This window comes from Chaetodon trifascialis, chromosome 6 (genome assembly GCF_039877785.1).
Source record: "Chaetodon trifascialis isolate fChaTrf1 chromosome 6, fChaTrf1.hap1, whole genome shotgun sequence".
NCBI lineage: Eukaryota > Metazoa > Chordata > Actinopteri > Chaetodontiformes > Chaetodontidae > Chaetodon > Chaetodon trifascialis.
Genome location: NC_092061.1, coordinates 2,141,971 through 2,167,511, shown reverse-complemented (window position 1 = coordinate 2,167,511; position 25,541 = coordinate 2,141,971). Strand labels below are relative to the sequence as shown.

Here is a 25,541-nt window from a genome sequence, read left to right as displayed (position 1 = left end):
TGTCTCAGAGCAGGCCAACACTAACTGCAAACATGCTCAGTGAAGCAACAGATAGTGACTAGTGTGAAATCACAAAGGGACTCCTGAGACAGCAAATGTACTAACCAGATTTGTAACAGAGCTAAAAGCTTGTCTAATGAAAAAAGGCATACTGACACTACGAGCATGCTCAGATCTACTGCTGCTTCTATGGAGGCTATGGGACAGTAAACAAAAACAAAAGTGACAATAATCTAACAAATACACTACAGCTGCTTTAAATTAGCTTTTTACCTCAATCATGAATAAGCATAGATTTTTTGTGCATGGTAGCGGCTGTGTGCCGGTTGTGAAGCTGCGTTAAACTTACAGAATGGAGGACGTCAACAACACACAATAACAAGATGAGACAGGAAGATAGCAATATAGAACAGAGGACACAAAGGGAGAACACAGTACCAAAAACCCAATACCAACCCAAGAGTTCAAGTCAAAGCCAAATGCATTCACAAAATCTTTACTCAAGATGTTTGGAAGAGTAACCAGTAAATTGTGGCATGATAGTAGTGGGGTGGGATTATATTTTGGTTGCCAAAATATTCCATCCAAAGCGAAAGAGTCAGTCAACACGTTAGTCAATCGGAGGTTCCAGGAGGCCTCGCTGTGCTAATTTGAACTGCCCTCGCCTTCAGAGCAGCGTGCTTTCCTTATTTTCTGTTTTTGGTTGTGCTTCAGACTGCACTGTGGATGGCTCAGTACACAGGCAAGACAAGGACAGCTCTCTGCACCGGTAGTCAGGAACTGTCCCCGATTGTTGATCCTACCTGTGACTGTACATTGGCTCCGACTTGTGCCCCTTGGTAAGAATCCCCATTCAGACTCTGCATGCTCAAGAACATGTCCCCAGAGTTTGGGAGGTTAAAAGAACCTGAAGAACCTGGAAAGGGAGGATGTAAGTAGCTGAATACATGAGAAGGCTATAAAGGGAAAGCACAGACACGCACACACACACAAATAACGCAGACACACACACGTGTCCGCAAACACAGACCCAACTCAGGCAGAGAAATACACTGAAGAAAGACTCCCATAAAGCAAGCAACTACAGGGGTGAAGGAAGGAGAGGAAACAAACAGAAGAGGACGATATGCAGAGGGACTCGAGGGGGTCGTTTCACAGATGCGGTGGACACAGATGAAATGAAAATCACATGACACAAGGGGGCCGGTTCTATATGCGGTTGGTCGCTTAAGCTCCCAATTGTTCCACATCACCTACTTCCAATCTAACGTTGGCAAGGAGGTATCACATGGTAAATGACAAGGACAATAAGAAGCTTATGAAAAGACCAGTACCAGTAAACATGTTGGTTAAAAGAGTGTTTTTGCTCTCTGCAGAATCCAGCTGAAACTCTTCATCTTTCATCTGGAATCCTGGGTGCAAGAAAAAGGGACCACTTCATAAGCTTACCACATCCCGACGCAGGTCAAGCTAGTCCAAACTCAGCATTACATCACTCAACAAACCGGACTAAGCATGCCCTTTTAGGCTCCCTGTTTCTACATGACTCCTGTTCAACATCAGCTGCACATAATGCCATTTTGACATGATACTATTACTGTAGGTTAAAATGCTCCCAGCAATTACGTCTCTTTATTTAGCAAAGAAAAGCAGCTCCACTCAGTGCGACTACATACCATTACATTACAAATGACAGGAAGTTGACAGAAAGTCAAGGGGAAACAAATCCCACGGCATCCTTCTGAGTGTTTTTTTATTTTGCCAAAAATACATGTGTTCTCGGTTCACAAGTCAGGAACGCTCTCTTTATGCATGAGTTTGCTTGGCATCAACTGTCTTATAGACAGGAGACACTGTGATCCCCGAGCTGGGAGCAGAGCCTGTCACTCTCGCCTGTGAGGATCGTGCATGAGAGAGCGAGGCAGGTAGGCAGCAGGTTCAGGGCTGAGGAGGGCGCATCTTTGTTGTCTAAATGCAGGAGTGCCTACCGGAGTTAGGTGTGGTAGGGGAGTTGGCCTGGCTGTTCTGCACTGCAGCGGCTGCAGCGTGTGCTGCATTTACAGCAGTCTTGGCGGCATACAGGTTGGCCTCTTCCTGAAACTTGCCGATATTTTTCTTGTACCGGATCCTTTTGTTGCCAAACCAGTTGGATACCTGTGAGGAAGAGCAGAAGGAGGAGGAGCAGAGGAGTCAGACGTCAAGCAGCCACAGCACCGTGCACTGAGCAGTGTGATTGTTTCAAGATGTCATGTTTGGGTCCATCAAGTACCCAATTCCCAGCCCCTGCAGTAATGTCCGCCGGGTACACAAGCTAATTAAGCCATAATAAGGAGCCACTTGTGTCTTCTCATGGATGGGAGCATGACACGCTCTCAGATCCGTCTCCTGACGACGAAGCTAAAACACAAGGGGCTCCTGCTGCACAGACACTGAAGTCAACGCATTATATATATCCCTCATATCATGGCTGATTGTTAAAGATACAAATCCCTCAGTGAAATTATGAATGCTCCTATTTTACCCTCCAAAGAATACTCGCTGATTCCAGATCAGTGAGTCTACGTGACTGACACTTTATGTAAATGCATACAAATTATCAAATATCATAGGACAGAGTAGCAAACGCAACCAAGAGTTGTTTACTATATGTGAGACATGTGTGTCAAATTTAACATCAAAAGAAAAATGGAAAACATTTTCACACATGTTAAATGTTCATATGCAATAATTTTTATTAAAGCATGCGCACCACCTCAGACTCACACAGTCGACCTGAGGCCTGGCTAGCTAAGCGCTTCAATTTTTCAGATTTAAGCATTAACACAGCAGTGTGTGTGTGTGTGTGTGTGTGTGTGTGTGTGTGTGTGTGTGTGTGTGTGCGTGCGTGTGCGTGCATGCTCAGCGATTCTCAACTTTTGTGTGCTCTTATCAAAAACAGGAGTTAGAGGGTAAAGACCTGCAGACACGTGAAGCAGTAAACTCAGATTATCAGGCCGTCAGTGTTAATTGATATGTTAAAATAAAACAGAAATATTCCACCAAAGTGGAACGAAAGCGTAGAGCCACAAGGAAGCACGGAGCGTAATGGATATCTGAAACTGGTATATTCACACTTAGAGCACTTGGAAACGCTCATTTGGTTGAATTGAAGCGATGACATCCAACATCAGTCAGACGCTGAAAAGTTGTGCGAGTGCTGAACCTTATGTGCGAATGCTGGCTCTGCAATAACTGTGGAATAATAATGAGATGATGCTTGTTTTTAATGGTTCTATAAATTAGAGTGTCTTGTCGCTGTGCTGTTGCCCCCCTCTCAGGCCCTGCAGCCCACGGCTGGACCAGCCAAAGAGCAGCTGCCCCTAATGACGCTTTATTTAATTTCCACCCATGTGCTTAAATTTTAATATCCCCAGCAGCCCGCCAATGCTGTGGCGTAAAAACTGACTGGATTTGCAGGACATCAGATCATTTCTATCCTGCACGTCTTTGTGCTCTAAATCTTTAATATCTAGGCAATTAAAATTAATGACCATTCAGGCGAGGCCCACTGTTGGCAGGGTTTCCTTGACATCAATTGTTTGATGGGTTTACCTAGAGGTTAAACTAACAAGCAAGGTTTAATTGGAAGCAATGAAAGCCCTGGCCATCATCCTTTTTACTTAACCTGCTTATAGTAGATTGTGGAGCCAGAGACGATGCAATATTCTCACTCTTTTCGACAGCTCGCAAAGTGCCTGCAAACCCCAGGAAATCACAGAAAATGTGCTCTAAAGCCCACCAGTTTGTTTAATTTAACAAAATGTTCATGCAAACAGTGGATTTAACAGAACTGCATTTATTAAAGTGTCAGCTGTGGTATTTGCACATGAAGACACATTTGTATCATTAAGCCTGAAAGTTGACAGCAGAAGATAACACAAGTTTACTTTTTACCACACCAGCACGGCAGGAATCGGCGGTAATTCCACAGTTTTACATTAAAATGGGATTATTTCATAAGTTGGCAACACAAACTTTAATGACGTGACTCCTGTCCTTCATGATGAAGTGTGTTATGACTGTATTCTGCCACTGCATGGTGTCACAAGCCTGGACAGACTCAGCAGCGCTGGCATTAAATCCTCTGGACTCTACACCACCCTTCTGCGTCCTGCACACACATTTCTCTCCTGCCCACTGAACTCTGGCTTTAGTGATTCTCGGGTTCAGCTAAATATTGAGCAAATGCACTGCACTGTAAGGTGTGGAGCACAACCCAATCTACAGAACTAATTCCCTTTTATCTTGTGGCAGGCCATGCATTCAATTGACTCCTATGTGTGGTGAGAACCAGGTTGTGAGATTGAATTACCTGACATCAGCAGCCTCAAAGGCAGCGATTGTATAATGACCATGCACACTCCTTGCAAGAACACGATACTGTTGCCTTCAGTGCTGCCCACTAGAGAGGCCGTGGAGCTGTTGTTAATAATTCAAACTATTTCACCCCCTTTCAGGTCAATACTCCTCGCTGGTCAATGCAAGGCAATGCCTGATCTGTCTATGATGTGAATATATCTGAGGGTACAATGCCCTCAGTCTTAAACACTAAGACAAAGGTGGTCTCACTAGCTGTGATACCATCAATTATACAGCACGCATTAATAATGAATAAGAACTCAAGTCTTGGCTTCTCTAAATTCACTATGATCTGAAATATTGAAAAGTGCCACTCTGAAGAGAAATGTCAGTAATATAGAGGAGTCTTTGCGCTGCCTTAAATGACACAGATTATATCAAATACAGCCTCCGTAAACCCCGACACAAACCACAGCCGTCCAATCCCGTGCCTTCGTTCTGGATCCCAGCAGAGCGCATGCAAAGTGACAGAGGGCGTCAGACGGCTCATGGTACCTAAGCTGCTGCCTGCAAACAAGCAGGATTCAGCGTCAGTCCGACCAGACGAGCCCACATCGTCAGCTAACGAACGCATTCAAGATCTCTCTTCTTTTTGCTCCTTCAAACTTATCTCTGCGGCGTTTTGATGGAAATAAAAAAATAAAAATAAAAAGCTGGATTTGGACTGCAGGACTCTCCTGAGGTAAAGAGGCTCTGCTCTCAGGGAAGACAACTGTGCATGACTTGCATTTGAAATGACCCCCGCTGAAATGATGCAGGGCGTTTCGTCAGCGGTGATGTATCGAGCGAGGCCGCGGACCCATATTGGCTTACCGTTCACGACGGATGGTTTTTACTTAATGAACTGTTTGTGCAATCAACAAAGCCCGCAAAATGTATTTTGGGGGTGTCTGAAAAATTACTTAGGCGAGCCCTCGCTGGGACACGGTGAGGGATAACGCACTTAGGGCGCACTCGGCATCACGTCGAGCCTCCGACTTTGTTACTCACTTAAAATGAGCCAAAGCACTAAGAATAAGTCAATAAGAACGTCTGCCGTGGCCTCCGCTTGTCGAGGAGTTCGCCACTAATGGGGCCTGAGATGAGCTCAAGTGAATTTTTAAAAGCCCTCTAATTTCTGCACAGACCGATTCGCTCTCGTGGGAGCTCGTACGGCGGCCTGTTTTGCCAGGCACTCAGAAAACAGAGAGGAGCTCCATTTGTGAGGGTCGCCGGCCATTTCTTTAACTGCCGCGAAGGCGTCGGCGTGGGGGGGTGGGGGGGTGGATAAACCCAGAGCGAGGTTTGAGGATTCAAAAGACCACACAATTAGTCGACGCTCTACAACAAACAAAAAAAATAATAATAATAAGGTGGTAAACAAAAGCCAAAAAGGAAAAATTCATGTGACACATTTGTACACACAGAATATGGTGATAACATGAGTGTAGCTTCAAAGTATGAGTCGAAAAGAGTCTGTGGTCCCTACAGGTGGGATGGAAATGCTTGAAATTCTCATCCACTCTTGTAAAAAAATGTAAATTCAAGCTTGAAATACTGTAATTCATGATAGCATTAGCATTGATCCAGTAGTGTGAGGGAGGGGGGTTCTGTGCAGTGGAAAACTGTGAGGCTGTTACATACAGAAACAAAGGAGGTACAAAAAAATGAAAACAGGATCAGGAGAAGTTATGACATACCTGTGATACTGTGATGGTGCTTCCCACCCCCTGAAGGCAAAAAAGAATGGGCTTTTACAGTATCTGACTCTTCATGACTACACTCAATATACCCCTCAACACCCCCTCCCCACACAGAAAAAAACACTGCAGATTATTGTATAGATTCATGTTTCTCTGATATTGTGTCTCATGAGGACAACCATAGAACAATAGAGTATCAAAAAATCTAGATAGTAGTCACAGTCATAGCAGAAAAAAGCGAGCACAGGATAATAATACTTTGGATGTGGGGGTAGGTGTGAGAGATATTGCCTTCAGGTTTACCCAACAAGCAGGCGAGGCTATATATAAAGTGGGAAAGTCGCATCTTTAGCTCTGAAATATAACTGTGAATTAGCAGAGTCCTGCAAGGTCACTTGAACAGCAAACATACAGATAAATACCCGGCATCATCGGGTGTTCTCAGGCGCCGCACTTTAACTGCTTTTCTTAAAGTAATGGATGATGCCATTTTTCTTCCCAGCTTATGACCTGAGCGACTGACCGGGCAACACAGGGAGCACACATGGCGGATGGGAATGAGAGGGGGGAATGGCAGGGGACCCAGCGCTGGGGCGGCTAAGGAAGGACAGCATAGTGCTTTGATTGAGGCCAAGATGATATAGGCCTCCCCTCCCTGTGGCCCTGCTCTGACTGACTGGGACCAGCCTTGACTGAAGCATCATTAGGCAGCCACAATGTCAAGGTTAGCTAAGGACATTGTGTCTTGGTGGTGTGACCTACGGTAACTATCCCTCTAGGCTTTAGCCTTTCCCACCCTGATTACCCACCAGCTACTGTTAGATGAGCACTACCCACCTGGGAAACTGTGATGCTGCACTTCTTGGCCAGCTCTTCTTTAGCCTCCTCGCTGGGATACGGGTTGCTGAGGTGCGAGTAGAAATATTCGTTCAAAATTTCCGTCGCCTGCTTGCTGAAGTTTCTCCTTTTCCGCCTGAGTGGGGAGCAAAATGAGAGAAAGGCCGAGCAAGCCTATTAGTGGGACCAGCATTAACTCATCCATTTGGATTGCACAAATTGCACAATCAATCTCACACATAAATGGTGAAAATAATGAGGAATGGGCTCTAAGGGCCCTCAGGAGCAGGATATCGTGTCCTGCTCCAAGAGCCTCGTCAACACACAGAAGACCAGACTCCAACCAATAAACTGACAGCACACACACACACACACACACACGCAAACAAACACAGTCACAAAACACATACAATGTTTAATTTGGTCTGTTGGTCTCCAATCTCCAGTCCAAGCGTGTAATGTGTGGAGTTTAGTGCAGCGGATGGGTGGGCTTTGTGATGCAGCGCGCAGCCCAGTCGGAGTGCATCTCGGTACATTATAGAAATCACGGCATGCACAGTTGAGCATTGTTCCTGAAGTGCCACAGCCCCAGGGATCTCCAGCAGAAACAAGCAAACTCTAACTAGATCTGGGTCCCCTTGCCTCCCAAGGGCACTACTTATCATGTTGTTGAGCATTTGCTTATTTTGCCTTGTTTACCGCGCTTCACACAGGCAGTGGGCAGCAAATGTGCTTCCACTTGGCTTGTTTGGCCCAAACTTGTGCCGCTCTCCACAGAGCTCCACACAGCACCACACTGTTAGTGATTAGAGTAATCCACAACACCTGCTGATGACCTCCCCTCCATCCATTACACATGACTCGGTCCCCGTTTCATTTGGTCTTAACTGCTCTCAGGTGTGGGGCATGATTGTCTCGAAAATGGATAATGCATGGAACATGGACACAATTAAAATCATGCATCTCTGCAGAGCTCACACTGTGTGCTGTGCCAGAAAAGTGGGAGAAGGAACAAACTTCAGGCCTGCACGCAGTCTAAAAATGACCTCGCCCACTGGATTTGCTTATGTGGGTCATACGGAAGCAACGAAAGCTTCTGGATACCAAACACACACACACACACACACACACACACACACACACACACACACACACACACACACACACACACACACGATCCACTGACCTGGCATCGAGGAATCTGGAGCGCAGGATCATGACGGCCTCGCAGGTGCTCTGCTTCAGCTGCATCTGGATGGAGCTGAACTTACGGTGGATGATTCCCACCATGCGCTCGATCTCTTTGGGGGAGATGGGCCGCGTGCGAGACTGTTCCCTCAGCAGGTTCATCACATGGGTGGTGAATTCGTTACACGCCTGCCGAGCGACAGGAAGCAGCCAAAGTGAGATCAGGAATCGTCTCTGATCACAGCAGAGAGCGTCTTAAAATCACAAAATCTCTCTGACTGATGCTGAAGTCGTGCATGTTTTTCATACAGGAAATGAGTTCATTACGCACGAGCTCCTTTTATCAAAAGCTTCAGCAGAGCGAACTGTTTATACATTACTTTGATGACATAATAGGTGAAGTCATCTTTGAATATAAATGCAGATTTGCAATTTGGCTCGGCCCTAATGCGGAGCGAATTTAAACAGCTTTTCGTTAAACCAGTAGTTCATACATGATTAATTAGAATAACTCATTTACGTAGTGCACACTTTAGCTCATTACTCTGAGTAAAATTCGTTAAGTATTTACATTTAGATAATTAAAACCTGGAAACACCCTTAAGAAAGATGCATTTACTCCAGGCGAAGTGTTGTGTGCCCCCGCATACCCACCTCCTCTCTCAGAGAGCAGCGAGTAAATTAGTCTAATTTACCTCACTGGCTTGCTGAGGCATCACTGTTACACCTTCTATTTTCACCCATAATGCCTCTGTGTTTAATGGCAGGCTCAAAGTGCGAGGTGAAGGAGATGATCATACTTTCATTTAACACAGATGACTAAGATGCTCCTTCGGATCTCTATAATCAGCTCCAACGCAGTGAATAATACAGCCATTTTTTCTCCCACGTCATGCATACTCCCTGCAGTTTCCTGGCTAACGCTGCTCTGTGTGCAGACGAGTGACGTGAGCTATGAAGCACAACTCAACGTGAAGACACACTGATATTTTGGCTAGCAGGTGGTCACGTGGCGAAGAGGTGTTTTATTTCAAGCAACAAGCTGAATCCCGAACGATTCGTCCTCACCTGCTCGTATTTCTCCAGCTCCGTGTGGTAGATCTGTCTGATCTGGGTGAGTTTGGCTCTGTAGTCGGAATGTTCGATGGAGTTGTCGGCCGCCCCGCCCGAGGCCGCGGCTGCAGCTGCGGCGGCCGCGGATCCGCCGCCTTTCTCTGGTCCCGCCACGCCCTCCGCCAGCAGCATGTTGTCTAAACGCATGAGCTGGGGGTCTGGGGGGTCCTCCTCCTGAGCACCACGGATGCTGAGACCTGCAGCGACACAAACAAGAGACAGCGGGTCAGCCGACGCCATCCGGAGACAAACATCGTCCTCATAATGAAAAACAAAGCAGCTGAAATGGGCCCAGGCTGAACCGCTGCAATCAAAAGCTTCACGTCTGCGTAGTCTGCCTCAGTGTGATGTTTCCCCTGCAGGTACGAGCCGGGTGCCTCCTGCGTATGTGCTGTGTTCCTGTCGCCCATGTCTATGCCTGTTCTCTTTTATTTACACACTGCGCTGCACACTGTGTGTACGGGAAGGCTGACATGACAGCAACATCCATAAACTGACAAATGCTCAATGGTGAAGTGGCACTTCTACTCTGTGAAAGAATGCTAAACAGAAAACTATACCTCGAGTAAGTGTCTCCGTCTTTGACACGCTGGGAAGCAACTCCTGCTCTGCTCCTTCTGTTTGCTTGCAAGGTTTGAATCTCGCATTATTTCACAACCCTTTTGCAACGTTCAAAGAAGTGCTAAAAAACGAGCTGGTGAAGTTAGAATCTAAATACGGCAAAATGAGCGCAGAGTCAATTTAATGCTCATTGGTGAGTTGTGTTTTTGCTCTCAGACCCTGCTGTTTATTTCCTCTGGTTTTCTGTCAGCACGTCGTAATCAGGGCGCAGATAGCATGCGTGCACACCTTGATGCATTGGCAATGCAGCCACAATGCCAGGATTTGCAAAGAACAAATAAACAAAAAAAGACTGCGGGTTTACAACGAAAACAAGCTGGAGCGATCCAGCCTAATAAGTGGATATAAATGTGGCTCAATGGGCAGTAAATACTGAGTGGCTACTCGAACGTTATGATTACCAGAGTTGTTTCAATTCAATAATCCCTCCCGCAATTCAGGGATTTTCAACAGCTCATTACAGCTTCATTAAGATATGGCCAGCCTCTGGATTCTAAATAAGAAGATTAGTGGCTCTATTGTGTCAGCCAGTAGGCATGCAATCAGAGGAGCCCTTTCACCACGCTTTGACCGACTGACCCTGCACACCATCCACAGGAGGACACGCTGGAGAGAAAACACTCCTTCTCTCCTGCCTGTCTTTCTTCCAAACACATTCCTGAAAAACAAAAATCAGGAAACACATCATACCGCGGCCACTCCTCTGATTCCTTCACCCCTGTTGGTGTTTTGTTCGGCTGCAGCGCCGCTGAAAAACAAATTTGCCTCTATTTATGGATCGGCTGGCTTTGAGTCTTTTAGGTGTAATGGTGTGAGAGGAGTGGATGAATGTGGCTATTTGTGTTGGAGACATTGAGATGCTGGACAAGGCTCCATCAGGCTTGCAGAGCCAAGCCATCCATGTGGACAATATGCCACTGCTCCACTAACCCTCATCCACATCACGCTGCATCTGCACAACTCCACCCAGAGCTCTCGTTCTGGACCGGCTCGGCTGTTTCTCTTCCAGTTTGTGCAGCATGAAACAAAACGGCACATGATTCAAATGTTGACTGACCAGATGCCCGGCTACATATCTCAACATGCTCTAATAGCTGGTGGTTTGTCTGCCACTACAGCTCATATTTTCCTAATTCAGTATTTACTCCCACTCTCCGATTCAACGCGAGCTCAGCAGGCTGCACTTTCCTTTGTGCTGCGGGTGGTGGCGAGTAGGTAGGCATGTTTTTCATGTCAGGTATATTAAATATAACTCTGGGACGCAGCGTACATTTCCCCACCAAACCCAGTTGTCACTTTCACTCCACTCACTCTATATCCAGGGGAAATGCAGCTGGGGGAATTTACAGGGCTTTTCAGCTAAATGGGCATAAATCACTGGTTTCATTCAAACTAAATAATCACAGGCCATAAACAGCTACCAGTCTCTTACCATATATTACCACAAAGTTCCTGTGTGCAATAATGTGGCCATTCACAGCAAAGGAAAACAGAGCGAGACATTAGAAAGTGACATGTAATCCTGTTAGTCCGCTGACATGTGGAGTGGCCGTGACATTTTTATCATACGTGTCCATTTCTATTTGGGAAATCAGCAGGATAAAAATGATTACTGCGCTGCCCTGAGAAACACACAGCCCTGCAGGAGTCCACCAGGGTGTATTTGTGCCACAGCGGCTACGGCCAGCCATTCATAACACACGCGTGCTGGGGGGGGGCGCGTCCGTCTCGAGCACATAAATGCTAAAAATTAAAGAAAAATAAGCACATAGCCTGCAGAAAAAAACCATTTGGAAAAACAGGTGCACTGTATCTCTGCCTCGCTGTCTTCCCTGAACCTTTTGTTGGAGGAGCAAAGATTGTGGATTCACTGTCTAAGCTCGGCATCATCGCACAACTTCCACAAAATAGGCTGCAGCGAGATAATATCTTTAATTTGCTGTGTGGTTGACAAATCTGTATAGTAACTTGCAAAGCCACAGTCACATTCTAGCAGCGCAATGCTGCTCGCCTGCTCAAATCCTTATCCTGTTTTTGTCTGATGATATGGGTATTAAAACAAGTTTGGGCACCCGAGTTTAGCTCTAATCCACCTCCACAGTTAAAGTGGAATTAATCTCAGTGCAAAGGGAAAGTGCGGGAGTCGTGTCACCTTGGTGAAGCCCGGCAGCAGCAGGAACTTAAGAATGAAAAATCTATATGTGGTGGAGTTACTTCACACGACTCTGATGATGCTGGCTCACTTAATTAGCAGAGTGAATTTAATGATGTAAAAGAAAAAATCTGAAACTGCAATAATACCGTAACATGTCCTTAATCTGCCTCATTTGTCATTCAACAATACAGGTGGAGGAGCCGGGGAGAAAGCGCTTGCCTATATGATTGTTCCTCATTTCTCCTCTGTGACGGAGACAAAAGGAGACGCTGTGATTAATCCATCCCTATCAGTCAGGGGTGGTTCTCCTTTTCATTTTTTACAGGTTTCACCGTCGCTATCAGATCCCAGGAAGTAACAAATTTGACAGATAAAGACAATGCAGCCCTTTTCTCTCATATACTCTCCCCTGTTCTCTGTTTATAATCATTTCCGGTCCTGGGCTGTTGTCTCGTACATCATTCCCTGCTTGAAGCCCTGACAGTGATCTGAGCACTGCCTCGGGCCGCTCTCCTTTCCTCCCACCTCTTTTCCCCCTGTGCCCTCTTTTATTCTGTGGGCTTAGCTGACCTTTGGCCCGCTGCTTGTTTACTCTCATCACTGAAGTGTGAGCAGGAGAGCCATAAAGGCAGAGCCCTGCTGGGTTAATGTGGCCTGCTGAAGAGGGAAGGGGTGGCTCAGGGCTTCTCCACCTCATTCTGCTGCACTGACTGCACTGTCAGACGCCAGACAATACACTGGAAGAGCAAGCCAGACATTTCTCTTTTTATGCAATTTTTTTGCATTAACTCTTGCGTTGCTGCTTGCAGCAAAGCCGTCACGCCCGTGTGTTTAAACACTGATGCACGCCGTGACTCCCCTTCCACCAATGTTTCCAAAACATCCTGTTCATTACACGTAACCCTGACCTCCTGCTGCTCCTCTCCTCGCCAGCGCCTCCGGTGAACGGCTCCGGCCACGAATCGACACTCTGTTCATCTAATTGCATTGATCCGCAAAGGTCTCCCAAAGCTAACTAATCGAAACAGAATTTATTTTCTGTCAATATTTGCAAAGGTCATCTCTCTTAAAGCCGCGGAGTGGATGGCGTGAGCAGAGAGGCGGCTCGGAGGAGGAGGAGGAGGAGGAGGAGGAGGACCGTGGCATCTAGCCTGTTACTGATGCTCGTCCAAGGTGAGCTTTAACTCTGGCTTGGCACTCACGATCCAAGGCCTCTAATCCACCGTGTTATTAAAACCCGCTGCCAAAGCAACACACTAGAGACTACAGAGGGCTTAGAGTATCCATTTCACAAAGAGGCCAGTGTCACTACAGCCGCGTCCCACGTCTCCTTTGACTTCATATCATCTCCTTTGTCGTGGCGCCTGGATCAGTGACTTTCAGCTCCAGAAGCGGGGAGCTGGATCAAATTACCATTGAAAATCTTTTGTTCTGACAAATGAAACATAAGGATCCTCTTTCATCGATGTTCTTAAAGGCTTTTTTAAGCTTGGCCTACATCCACATGGCACAAAGAATCTGAGAGAATGCCTGCGGGCTCTCTCTAGCATGTACAGTAATTAACATGCCATTAACACATTAATACACATTAACTATTCCCAATGTTAATGGCAGAGTAATTACCATACCTGATACCACACTGTGGGGAAGCCAAAGCACATTTGCCACTTTGTGTTTCACTTTCTTTGTCGAGCGAGCTCAAAAGAGGAACTTGGCTCGTTCTGCCATCTTCACTTCAGCGTCCGTGCACGTGTCTGCCGCGGCAATCGAACCCGAGAAGTGAGCAGATGAGCAGAAGCTTTCCACGCTAATACAGCTGCTCTCATCGGAAACCTCCGAGGACGGGCTTCAGAGGTGAGGCTGGAGTAGTGGAGGGTCTGGTGATTAAATGTGGAGTAAGAGCAGGCAGCGAATGGGCCTGAAACTGGGGAATCCCTGTCTAGAATGATGATGTATTTCCTCCCAGTGCGGTGAGTGATAAGCTAATCAGCCGCGCTGACAGTGAAGTGTTACAGCCCCTCAGTGCTGGGTCAAGACTTCTCCCATCATACACCAGCAGCACACACTAAACAGACAGCGCATGGAGGTGGTGGTGGTGGTGGGGGGGGGGGGGGGTTGACAAAAAGTGGTTCTGGTCAGAAAAGAAGATCTCTGTCAGTTCAGGTAGCCTTTGTCCCTCGACGATGATGAGCCCCCTCCCCTCCCGAGGGAGGAGGAGGAGGAGGCCGCCACAGCGGGGGCGAGGGGCGTGAGGGGAGGAGGGGGTCTTGCCACTCTCGACCCATGACTCCAAGAAGCGGGGGTGGGCGAGGGGGTGGGAAAAGACAACCCAAACAAACATCTTGAAGACATTTTGCCAAGCACACCAAAATTAATCACTGTCCCACGGTGGCACTGACATTTGTGGGAAGTGACACACAACATGACAGACTCGAGGGAGAGGATGAAAGGAGAGCGAGGGAGGGTGGGAGGGCTGGGTAAACAAGAGCCACTGTCACTCGCCGCCATCATGTGTGTGTGATGTGTGTTTATACGTGGACGAGCGTGCGTGTGTGTGTGTGTGCGAGCGCCCGCTTTGTTTCCCGCCCTCTAAGACTCGACGTGGGCAAACGGCCAAGTGGCGCAGTGATGGCTGACCAGGCCTGGCGGTGGCAGCCGCACGCAGCGGTTGGGGAGACCGGCCAAATGAGTGGACAGGACCTCCGCTACAGATCAGCACACTGCCTGACCCCACACAGCACATACAGCATGGGGCTGCGACGTCGGGCTCGCACGGTTCACATGGTCCGCTGGTCGCAGAATGAGCCGCCATCACGGACACGCTCGTGTGTTATTATGGAGACCAACATCAAGGAAAACACACTCGAAGAGTCGAAGAACGTCTGAATATCTGCACTGTCAGTCGACTCCCGGTTTACACCATCTTATTGTGTCCTGTGTTTCAATATTTCATTTCATCCTCCTATATTGTGTTAGCGCGTTTTGCTTATTTCTTTTCTTCACTTTCATTTTGTATTTCATGTATTGATGGTCTAGCTGCTAGCCTCAATTTGGTGCAAAGGTAGGCTGATTTGTTATTCAGACCCCAAGCAAATAATGCAAATGTGGCACTGAAAGCCACTTATGAAATACCCAAAGGCAACTAATCACTCCTCCTCTCGTTCCAGCCTTTCTGCAGCCTCCTAATTAGAAGATGGAGATTGCATGAAACCAGGTCACACAGCAGGTCTTGTACACACCGATAACCAGGCAAATATGCAGGCAAACTTCATCCAGACACCAAGCCAAGCATGCATTATTTTAAAGGCTAGAGGTGAAAAAATAATGCTATTCAGGTTATTAATCCCATATATTTCACTGCTCCCAAAGAAAGGATTTAGGCTTGAAGCATTTTGTGTATGTGTTGTGTATTTGTGTGTGCGTGTGTGTGTGTGTGTGTCTGTGCATGCACTCATGTCTGCATGTGTGCGTGTGAAGGCTACATGCTCGCATAAACAAAGAAACGGCATTGGTAGCATACAGCCAACCATGATCCACTGCCAGAGAGATTATTCTTTGCAGTGGCATTTCTGCAAGAGAGTTGACAGTCCATCATTTAGATTTTGCAGTGTATCCACGAAAAGGCTGCATTGCCTGAAGCAGAAGGAGCTGCTCTTTCCTTCAGTGTCTTTTATAGAAGAGAATTCAGCTCCAAATTGTAAAGCCAGAATCCTTTGCTAGCTGTGCTAGCGTGTGAGGACGAGGTTATGACTCCGGAATAAGACGTGCTGATTCTCAGAGCGCCTCTTGGTGAGGACTGATAAAGCTCACAAAAACACATCCACCTCCAGCGTCTTGGCTCGCACGCACCTGAACAAGGACGCTCTTTCTGCAAGCATCCCCAGCCTGATGTTGCAGGTTACTGCTAGGTTTGCAGAGTGCAGTGCGAGGAGTGGATGGGCAGATCAGGTCCAGGCCAAACAACAGCTTGTGACAGAAGCAGGCCAAAGAGGATGCTGAGACACGCAGAGACTTAACAGGCAGCCGGCCTGCCATCCACTCTTTTTCAGCTCTCCTTATACTCAACACATCACTTCGGATCCATCGCAAGTGTCTGTCAAAGAACAGGAACAACAGACTCTCACATTAGCATAAGAAAGGAGCGAAATAACTGCGGAGTTTTCAAAGCAAATGAGTGAACGAGTGCTGGGAGAATATAATCTCCCTCATTTCATTCGACCCGCCGAATCGACTTACTGTGCACCTACAGATGATACTCCACCTTTTTTTGTTGTGCGCCACCCTGCGAACAAGGTAGCAAAAAAGGTTACTTGGCGCTAATTATTCCCAGCATGTACTTTACACACCATTTAATGAGTTAGACTGGGAGGCACGGCCATCGGCTGCGACTTGCTCGCCCAGTTATCCAAGATGAACCGTGCAATCTCCCTCACGTCACCCCTGTCATGTGTACCGAGTCCCCCTCCGCATCCAATTCCCTGCTAGGGCTTCACTGGAGCAGAGACGAGGCGCCACTGAAGCAACACAACAGCTCCCGTAGCGTCTCTGCACACCGGCGAGGGAGGGGTTGAAGGGGGTGCAGAGCTGGGAGCTCGCTCTCATAATTACAATAATTAACAGTTGCAGATTTAATTGGAAGGGAAGGCATTAACAGGAGGAACATTGTGGCGGCGCGTGCAGAGGGAACCTTTGCTGCAAGAAGCTTTTGTCTTCTCTGTACCTAATGGTGCCTTGGCTGCGGTTGGCGAGTGCTGACACAACACAACACAACACAACCAGGCTGAGGGTTCAGGCGGTGGGGCTTGTCAGGACTCAGACTGGAGGCAGATAATTAGGTGCCAGGTTAATGAGAGCACAGGCTCTTGATGGCATTTGGTTACTGTATGTGGGCAATTAATGACTTTGTTTTTGTGTTTTTATTGCCCACTTGAGTGGAAAACATAATACATTACTCACCTCAGGCCCGTGTGTGGCGTTTGATGGAGTAGCAGCGACTCTGGCTAAAGAATCGGTCCCGCTCACCGTGCTGAACGGTTACTTCACGACCATGCAGAGTGCCGTGTGGAGTTTGCGAAATGAAATCTCGCTCGGCTTCGGCGCCGCTTGACCTTTTCAGAGCGCATTGCCTCGTGGTTCACGTCAAGCCAGCGTGGAAGCTGTAGGTCAGGCGCAGGACAGCGTGGCCACGAAAACACGCCAGAACAAAGGAACCGAACCCCGCGGCCAAGAGCGTTCGCTTAGTTCAGCCTATCAGGTTTCAGAATGTATTTGCGAAGTTCCAGACCCCCTAGAAAAGCCTCGCTTTCATTCCCGAGGATTTATAGGCAACGAATCCACTGAGAGGTCTTTAGACATCCTCTTCTTTAGCCCGACCACTCAACGCCTCCTATTTTGGAGTTAGTTGTTCTCTTGCCTGTGGTGGCCAATTAGAGCGCTATAAGATAAATGGGCACCCACAACTTTGATGTCCATCTTTTTAATAAGCTTTGGTTAAGATGACATCTGTGTGAAAGAGTTCAATATCTTCACAGTGGGAGAGAAAAGAGGTTTATTCTAAAATGAAATATCATCTAAATACTGCGGGAGGTTTAGGCTGGGTGGGGGATCACAGTGTCGGCTCTGACTCTGGTGTTGCATTCATTATCTTCCGCTGCAGTCGTGCAGATTAGTCAGCGAAAGATGATTTTTAGAGCCTCGTGAAATCTACGCTTTTATACGACTGAATCGGCCTCGGCGTAAACAGAAAAAGACGTTTTTTTTTAATGCAGCGTTCAAATATAGAGAATTTATCAAGGCTGGAAAACAGAATGCTAGTTTTTACACACATTTGAGCCAACTAATTAGACCAAACACAACCAAAAATCATTCAGTGCTGGGGACACGAGGCGGTAATAGAAGAAAAGTGGAGTGTAACAATATCTAAAATGGTGGGGTAATAAAATGGTGCATGAGTGTGTATGAATGTAAGAGAGGTGGAGGGGGAGCATATATCTAACCCAGCCTGCGGACGTGCTCCTTTATACGTGTGTGTAACTCAGTCAGGAATAATGTAAATGTCTGGAGAGCCTTAAGACTGAGCAGGCCCGTATAAAAGCACCCTGTTTCAGGCTAGTAAAACAAGTCAATAAATACAGCGGGGAAGCCGGCGCTGTCTGCTGCACTCTGCTGAATGAAAACAGAGGTGAACTGCTTATTTTCAGTCTGGCACCAGAGGTTGACAGCGGCATAATGGCCGCTCATACATTCTGACTATCACTCGTCACAAGCTATATCTGTCAATATCCCACTCAAGTGCATTTTAGATGTAAAGCAAGCGTTCCCGGGGAGACTATTTATGAGCCGGCGCGGTCAGCTGCGAGACGCTGACCAGGGTTATGACGTTTTTAAAAGTCTCCTCTTCCTCACTCCATTCGTCAGTTGGTCTTTGTGTTGATTCTCGCAGGCAGAGCAAACAGTGCCCGCGGAGCCTCGGCAGGCCGGGATTCACTTTACGAGAAGGCAGATCCTTCCTGCCTCTGCTCGGAATGGGAAGCCGATGACACAGAGTCGCACAAAATGGAAACACCATTAGGTAGGCAAACACTTCACTGCGATAACTGCTGCCTGATTACAGCGGCAAGGCGCAGCCAGGTTCTGCTTTTTTTCATAGTGTGTCAACACTTTGGGAAAGCAAATATTTCAGTGACTGCCCTCCTTGCGCTTTAATCCATATGGTGCATTCAGTTTGTCACCGCGGATGCTGCACTCCCAGGATGGGTTTTTTCAGAAAAGGAAGAGCCGCTCCTCTGCAAGCAGTGGCTCACCTGCTCCACGCTGCACAATGAATACACAGAGGTCACACAGCGTATCACAGCGGGGCCAGCGTCAATCCTTTATTAAATTACCCAGCTATCTTCTTTTCTGTCACCACGCTGATATGAGGGTTATCTTTTTCATTTACGTAGCGGATTTTCAAGGGATTATGCATTAAAGATTAAGGGTGTGTGTACCTAACACCTCAGCACAACAAAATGCAATAGCTCAGAGAGCGCATGGCCGATGTGCGCGAGGCAAAAGGAGGCGCTGTAAAACAAATCTCCAGCAGCCGCGATCGGACAGGGTTTATTCTCCTCAGACAATACAAGCTGTGACTATACAGAATGTTTCAACCCTAAAATACTGTGGTAAGCAATACAAATCCCTTGGACAAAATGAAATGTATTAAACATGTGGATTTCATAAATCTCCCTCTCCTCGGCCTGGGTCAGAGGTATATTCACTGTAGAGCTCGGCAGGCACTTTTCCCTCAGCATTGTTACTCCGAGAGCTGCGAGTGCTTTCAAAATGAATGTCAGCAAAAGCTGCACGTGGATGGCAAACCGCAGATCCTCACAGTAAAACAGTTCAAATCACTTGGCCCTGCTACTTCATACGAGTATTACAGCGGCGCGGGGATTTCGAGGTCTGCTGTGGAAATACTACAGCAGGAAGAATGAACTGGGATCCACAGCGTGGACGCAGAAAGGCTCCAGCGACGAACAGATCTGTCTGGTTCTGCAGGGTCGCTCTCCTCGGTGCAGATAGTGTCAAATAAAGGGAAGAAAAAGCCATTCGGATCCGAGCGCAACGCTGTTAAACACCCAACTGGGATCCCTTTAACCTTGAGCAGCATACCAAAGGTAGAGGCAGCCTGGGGCTATGGGGGGACTGGCTACCACAACTCCCAGTGCCATGCTGCTCCACAGTGGGGGCCCAACATGGCCAGATTGCCAGCGAGGCCGGCAGAGGTGGTGCTACAGAGCAGGCAGGAGCTGATCATTCATCTGCTGCACCGCTCACTTAAGTTCCTCCATTATCTATTTGTTTTGCTTCCCAAACGATTCTTCTCTGGTTGCCTCACCGCTGCACCCACGCTCACCTTGTGGGTGTTGGAGCATCTGTCGGCGGCTGGTTCACGAGACGTCCCCGCTAATTATTTAGCCGGCGTGATGGATAATCTGTGATCATTAAAGATCAGAAGAGCTAAGAAAAGATTGGGAGTAATTATCATTGCTCTGTGGTTCCCACTAATAAGCGAAAAGCAGCGAGTAGCATGTACACACAATTAACCGGCCCGTCTCTTAAACGCCGACAGGCTGTAGTATTTTTTATCTGCTTCAGAGTAAAACCTAGTAAACAAAAGTATGAATGATGCATGAACGTCACACATCGCCCTGCTTTGTGTGGGGGGCCGCAGAGGAAAGACGAATAAAGATGGAAGACAAATTAGCGTGTGAGAGGATATTCTTTCCCTCAAGCTCACGTTACAGCTGAAGCAAAACAAACAATGAAGCCTACAACCTATGAGTCACTTCAGTCCCATTGTATAATTCAATCATTTCGGTGACAGCTGACGATTACTTCATCATCGCATAAAGACAGATTAAAAAGTTGTCAAATTAAATATTAAAGAGGGACTGCAGGCAGCGGTGAATTTTTAAAGGAATAACACAGATTGGAGATGAAATGAGGCACCTATATGCATATTTTATGCCATAGGGAACGAATGCATATATTTTCCTCCAGGCCACCTACTTTGTAATAAAGAACAGCGAGTGTATGGATGTGGTAATGCAGCACAGCGGAAATGATATGAAAGAGAAATTGGTTTTACATAATGATGTCAAAAGGAATACGGCTCTGCATGGTCATGCGGAATAAAGATAAGATTCTCTTTCTCCGTGAGTGAATATTTGGCTAATGGTTTCTTCATTTCCTTAAAGAATAAAGAAGTCAGCTTTGAATGAACCTTGAATGAGGTTTCTATTGAATGAAGTGAACATTTATCTTTCAATAGCAGCAGAGATCTGTTGAAAATACCCACGTGTGGAGCAGAATAGCGAGTGTAAAAGCTTTGTCATCTGTTGAAATAAAGAGAAAGTGACAAGTGACAGTAACGCTATCACATTTTCAGCTGGAGGAAGGTTTGAAGAGGAGAACAAAGCGGCACGATGCAACGCGAGGAGGGTTAAATCTCTATGAAGAACAGAGAGGAGGGCGCACTCCACAGAGTCAGCATCGATTGGAGTAAACAATGACTGATCAATACGCACATAAAAGGATGCTCCTAACAAAGACTTACATGTAGATTTCATATATCTCACAGGCAGACAGTGTTTTCTCAGGCCTGTTGAATTAGCAGCAGCGGCCCGTTTTATTTACGCTGCTCCTTTCCCCTCTCCTCAGCACCGATACACTCCTGTGTCCACACACACTTACTCATGCAATAAGCATCATTGTCACAGAGGCTTCCTTTCCAAATGGTTCAGCCTCCGCCATCTGCAGGCGTTCCCAGACACACCGCTTTGAGTCTGCCATAATGATGCATGACTAAGTACAGTTAAAGTGTTGCAGTCTGTTGGCAAAAAGCAGTCAAGCACTTTGCTATAGTGTCACTACGGATAAACCGCACAGCTGAAGGTTGACGACGGATAAAAGGCAGTGACAGGCCTGGTGATGCCGCTGCGTGTGTGTGCGGGGACGCTACACGTGCACGTGCGAGCGCGCTGGTGTGTATGAGAGGTTAGAAACCATGGCACAGCAGATTTGTAAGTGTACTTAACTAGGATGTGAAATAGGGTTGGACACAGTGACATAAAGTGCTGTGCTGGAGTCTGTTGAAACTGGGACACGGTTTAAAAGTTATTCCCTCTGCCAATAAGCAGGCATCTCCCTCTGCTGCTGCGGCTTTTAGGGAATCACAGCAGCATGGATTTGCTAATATTGTTTGTCACACGCATTTCTGGAAATTGTTGTTAGCCAGCGCGACACGAGATCTTCAAGTGAAATCCCAGCGCTTTATTTTAGCACTGTTTTCTTTTGGATTTGGATTCTAGATGCTAAAAAACACCTTATTTTACAAGATCATTACACTGTGTGTGTGTGTGTGTGTGTGTGTGTGTGTGTGTGTGTGTGTGTGTGTGTGTGTGTGCGCGTGTGTGTGTGTTCTCTCAGCCAGTCCAAGTGCAGCCCTTGCAGACCTCTGTTTATTTGTCTTATTTGGCCCTCCACACCCAGCTCCTTCGGCTGAACTTAGCAATAAGGAACTCAAGCCTCCTCCTCAGCTCGAGCCCGGTCTCCCTCCTCATTTCGCTGTCTCCTCCACTACTCTTCAGGGTGGATATTCGGCGTACAGTGAATACAGAGGAGACAAAGAACTCTCCATTATACTGTACTCTGTTTGCCAAAGTCTTTAGTGTCAAAACGCTCCACAGACTTTGTCGCTGCTTTGTCGAGCTCACCGCTGCAGCCGCTTTCATGTAAATGATCTTGAATGTTATTTTCTAAAGAATGCATTTTAAAGAGAAATTCTCATTTCTGCCTCTGCATCTTGTCACAAACCCTTTTCTCTCCTATCTCCTCCCCTCTCTCCCGCTCCCTCCTGCCGCAGACTGCATAATTGATGCAAATACTGTCACATGTGTCAGGAGTGGAGGCTCTTCTAGTTTACTTCTGTGCAACACTTTATCGGAGAACATTAAGTGGAGAAAGCAGCCTCACGCCCGGGGTGGAAAATCAGCTTGTCAGTGGTCTCATTCACGCAGCCATTGCTTCGGGATTGTTTCATCAAGGTGATTGAGAACAAAAAGTGCGGCGGCAAATTCCAGCTTATGTTTAGGAGCCCTGCCACATACATTATTTATATTTGTTGCCCACCCTAGTCTCCCCAGTCATCTGAATACATCATTGCCTAATTCTCAAATATTTCTTCAGATTTCCTCCTATTTGCACTATATCCTTTCCACATCAAGCACGCCAAACCATTAGGCTTGTAGCGCGCGCTTTTCTGTGTGTGACACAGACCTGAAATTATAGATAGCTGCTTTCAAGGAGTGCTGGGGTCTGATGGGAAAGCCGTAATGGCTGTTGAGTGACTGGAGTGCAGTGAGAGACAGAAACAGGATTTCATTTACAACAACGATACAGGAGGAATTATGTAAAATGGTAACATTGGATGCCATTTAATGAGCCATATTCGCTAATGTCTGAGTCTCTGGTCTGCTGGTAATAAAACGCAGCGCCTGCCAGAGCTCGTCTGCTACGCTGCTTCTGTCTATTTCCAGCTCTGTATGAAACAATGGTGCATAACAGAGCAGGCAGACATTTGCAGTTCTTTACCCAGTGCCGAACGCTCTGCCCTCAGACAGAGTGAGGCGCTTGTCTGCTACCCCCCCCCCCCACACACACACACCCGCCCGCCTCCCTCTCCAATGCTCTCCCTGTCCTCTTTTTTCTGGCCCTAGTCTGTGCTGCAGATTAAGTGACTTGATCCTGCAAACATCTGAAGAATTCAGCTCCACAAAGGGGTCAGACAAAGGCCAGCGGATAGCCTTACAGGTCCTCCTCCATTAGCAGATCCACGGAGGTGTCACCAGGAGGGCTCCGCAGGCAACAAAGACACCTCCAAAAGAGCAGATTGCCAACTGATGTTTATCTCTGGACTCATTATTAAAACCCTCACACTCTCTGATATTAATGGGAAAAATTGATTGGCCTTGCACTGCGCACATGTCATGTCTGCTGCATTAGGAAAAATATTGAATATTCTTGGACTGGTAAACGAAATCCTACATCTTTGCACTACGTCAAATCTTCACAGTTTTTCGGCAAACAATTTTTTTTTGCACAAACAAGTTCTCGCTTGTGAACTGCAGTACTCACGCCAAGTGAGCTGCAAGTGCTGACTGTCTCTTTGTTCACACGTCTCTTGATATAGACAAACAAAAATACCCCATATTTTCCAGCATTCACAAAGAATATCTGGGGCTCCTAGAAAAACATTTCAACTGTAATAAGCTTTCTCCACGAGAGTCTGAAACGTTTCAGAGGGCTTCTTTGAACCTCTCACTATGTTGACTGTTCATATGTAGACAGTGCTTGGAAAGCCTGAGCGCCATATCGCTGTAACCTCTCAGAGCTTCTGCATTAATAATTAATTGCCAATGTGAGTAAACACCACTGTAGATACAAGAATGCCCCTAACAACACAAACTGCTGCTCCCACTTAAAGCTGTACGCTCAACAAATTCGGATGAGCTTCCACCCACATGCTAATGCTGCATATAAACTGTATTCTGTCACATTTATCATGGAGAATAAATCCAGCCGTAGCGTCTGTGCATAGATTCAGCTTTGCAATTTAACCGCGTTTGACGAAACCTCCTCGGAGCGGCTGCGATTTGCTCATTTCTGTCGAAACCTTCACGCTGGAGATGCAGCCCGAGCAGGTGGCTCAATCCTTCACTCTGCGCTCTGCACGTACAGCCAGGGCTGCTCAGGAGGAGATTTGGAGGCGTTGCTCTTGTGCAGTTACCCTTTAGCTTACAGGCAACACGCTGTGAGTTTACAGCTAACACAGCCTCATTTATATTACTTATAGTGAGGAATGTATGTGCAGGGCCTGTAGAACATGCTGACCTTGTCACTGTTAGCAGCGTCTCCCCGTGCTGCTGAGGAACCTCGCTGGCGTTCAGGTGCTGTTACTCCACCATACTGTGTTTCCTGCCTGTGTTATGCATAAACTAAGGGCCCGTGAGCGTGACAGCAGAGCAGTTGCTTATTGAACGGCGGAGCAGCACAACATGCCCATTGAGCTCTGATTAAAAGATTTTATTACACAACTGCATGGAACAGCAAAAGGCAATATCTGGGTTTGAACATGTTTGTGAATACAAGAGAAATGAGAGGCGATATATAATATAACGCCAGCACTAATCATATTACTGCAGTTGTGCATCCTGTGAGGCTTATTTAGCTTTTGGTGTTGGAATATGAGCGGCTGTTCAGGATTCAGGGGGAAGGAGGGCGTCTCTTATCTCACTATAAATCCTCATTATTTCTAATAGCAGTTGTGAAGGCTAAAGAGTAGAGCAGAGCATGTTCTCTTTATTCTGCAGGCACTGACAGACATGGCCAAGCACTATGGGTTAATGTAATATCACAGTCGGATGCCTCCTCAACTCACTTACATTCCCTGTTAGCTTAAAAGTCCTTATGTGAAAAAAGAAGAAGTACGCGATGCATGAAAGGAGGTGACGATTGTGGGAGTCCATAACGGCAAAAGGCCCAAAGAGAGTCCCAGCGCGTCACTCCGAAAGAGAAAAGGTCTGATAGACTAAAGCAAATCAGACTGAAATGTTTTCAATCAAGCAATGCGTCATTATAACGCTGTAAAACCAAAACAAAAGACTCCGAAATTCACATCTGTGATTTTCCATCGTCCCATTTTGTCATGGGGAAACGTTAGTCTAAGAATAGAAAAATGGACTGTAAAAAGTCCATGGTTCATCTACTGAGACTGGCATATCAATTAGGATTGTGAATAAGAGTGTAATTGAAAGCAACAGGAGCAGAAAGAAGCGGAAATTCATCAAGGCAAGCATGGAAAAGCACAAATGAGTTCCGAGCGAGACACGGAGAGCCTCGTCCCTTTTCTTCTGCTCCCTCTTCGCCCAGAACGGCTCCACCTAATCTCTCCAACCATTACCAAACAATGGAATCAGCAAGCAAACAACTCTGCCTGCAGTAGT

At 46.8% G+C, this 25,541-nt stretch overlaps 1 protein-coding gene across 9 annotated transcripts in view; it reads right to left on the bottom strand.

The window, feature by feature from the left end:
* Positions 1-25,541, bottom strand: part of pbx3b (pre-B-cell leukemia homeobox 3b) — a 56,552-nt gene that overhangs the window by 3,071 nt on the left and 27,940 nt on the right. For 2 of the 9 annotated variants that reach the window (XM_070964530.1, XM_070964529.1), the window contains exons 3-9: positions 9,174-9,415; positions 8,104-8,294; positions 6,918-7,053; positions 6,078-6,107; positions 1,989-2,154; positions 1,335-1,412; positions 804-916 (exon numbers count right to left, since the gene is read on the bottom strand). In XM_070964530.1, coding sequence (XP_070820631.1) covers positions 804-916; positions 1,335-1,412; positions 1,989-2,154; positions 6,078-6,107; positions 6,918-7,053; positions 8,104-8,294; positions 9,174-9,415 — 956 coding nt within the window. The remainder of the gene's footprint in view (positions 1-803; positions 917-1,334; positions 1,413-1,988; positions 2,155-6,077; positions 6,108-6,917; positions 7,054-8,103; positions 8,295-9,173; positions 9,416-25,541) is intronic. The other 7 variants (XM_070964534.1, XM_070964533.1, XM_070964532.1 and 4 more) reach the window with 4 other exon arrangements.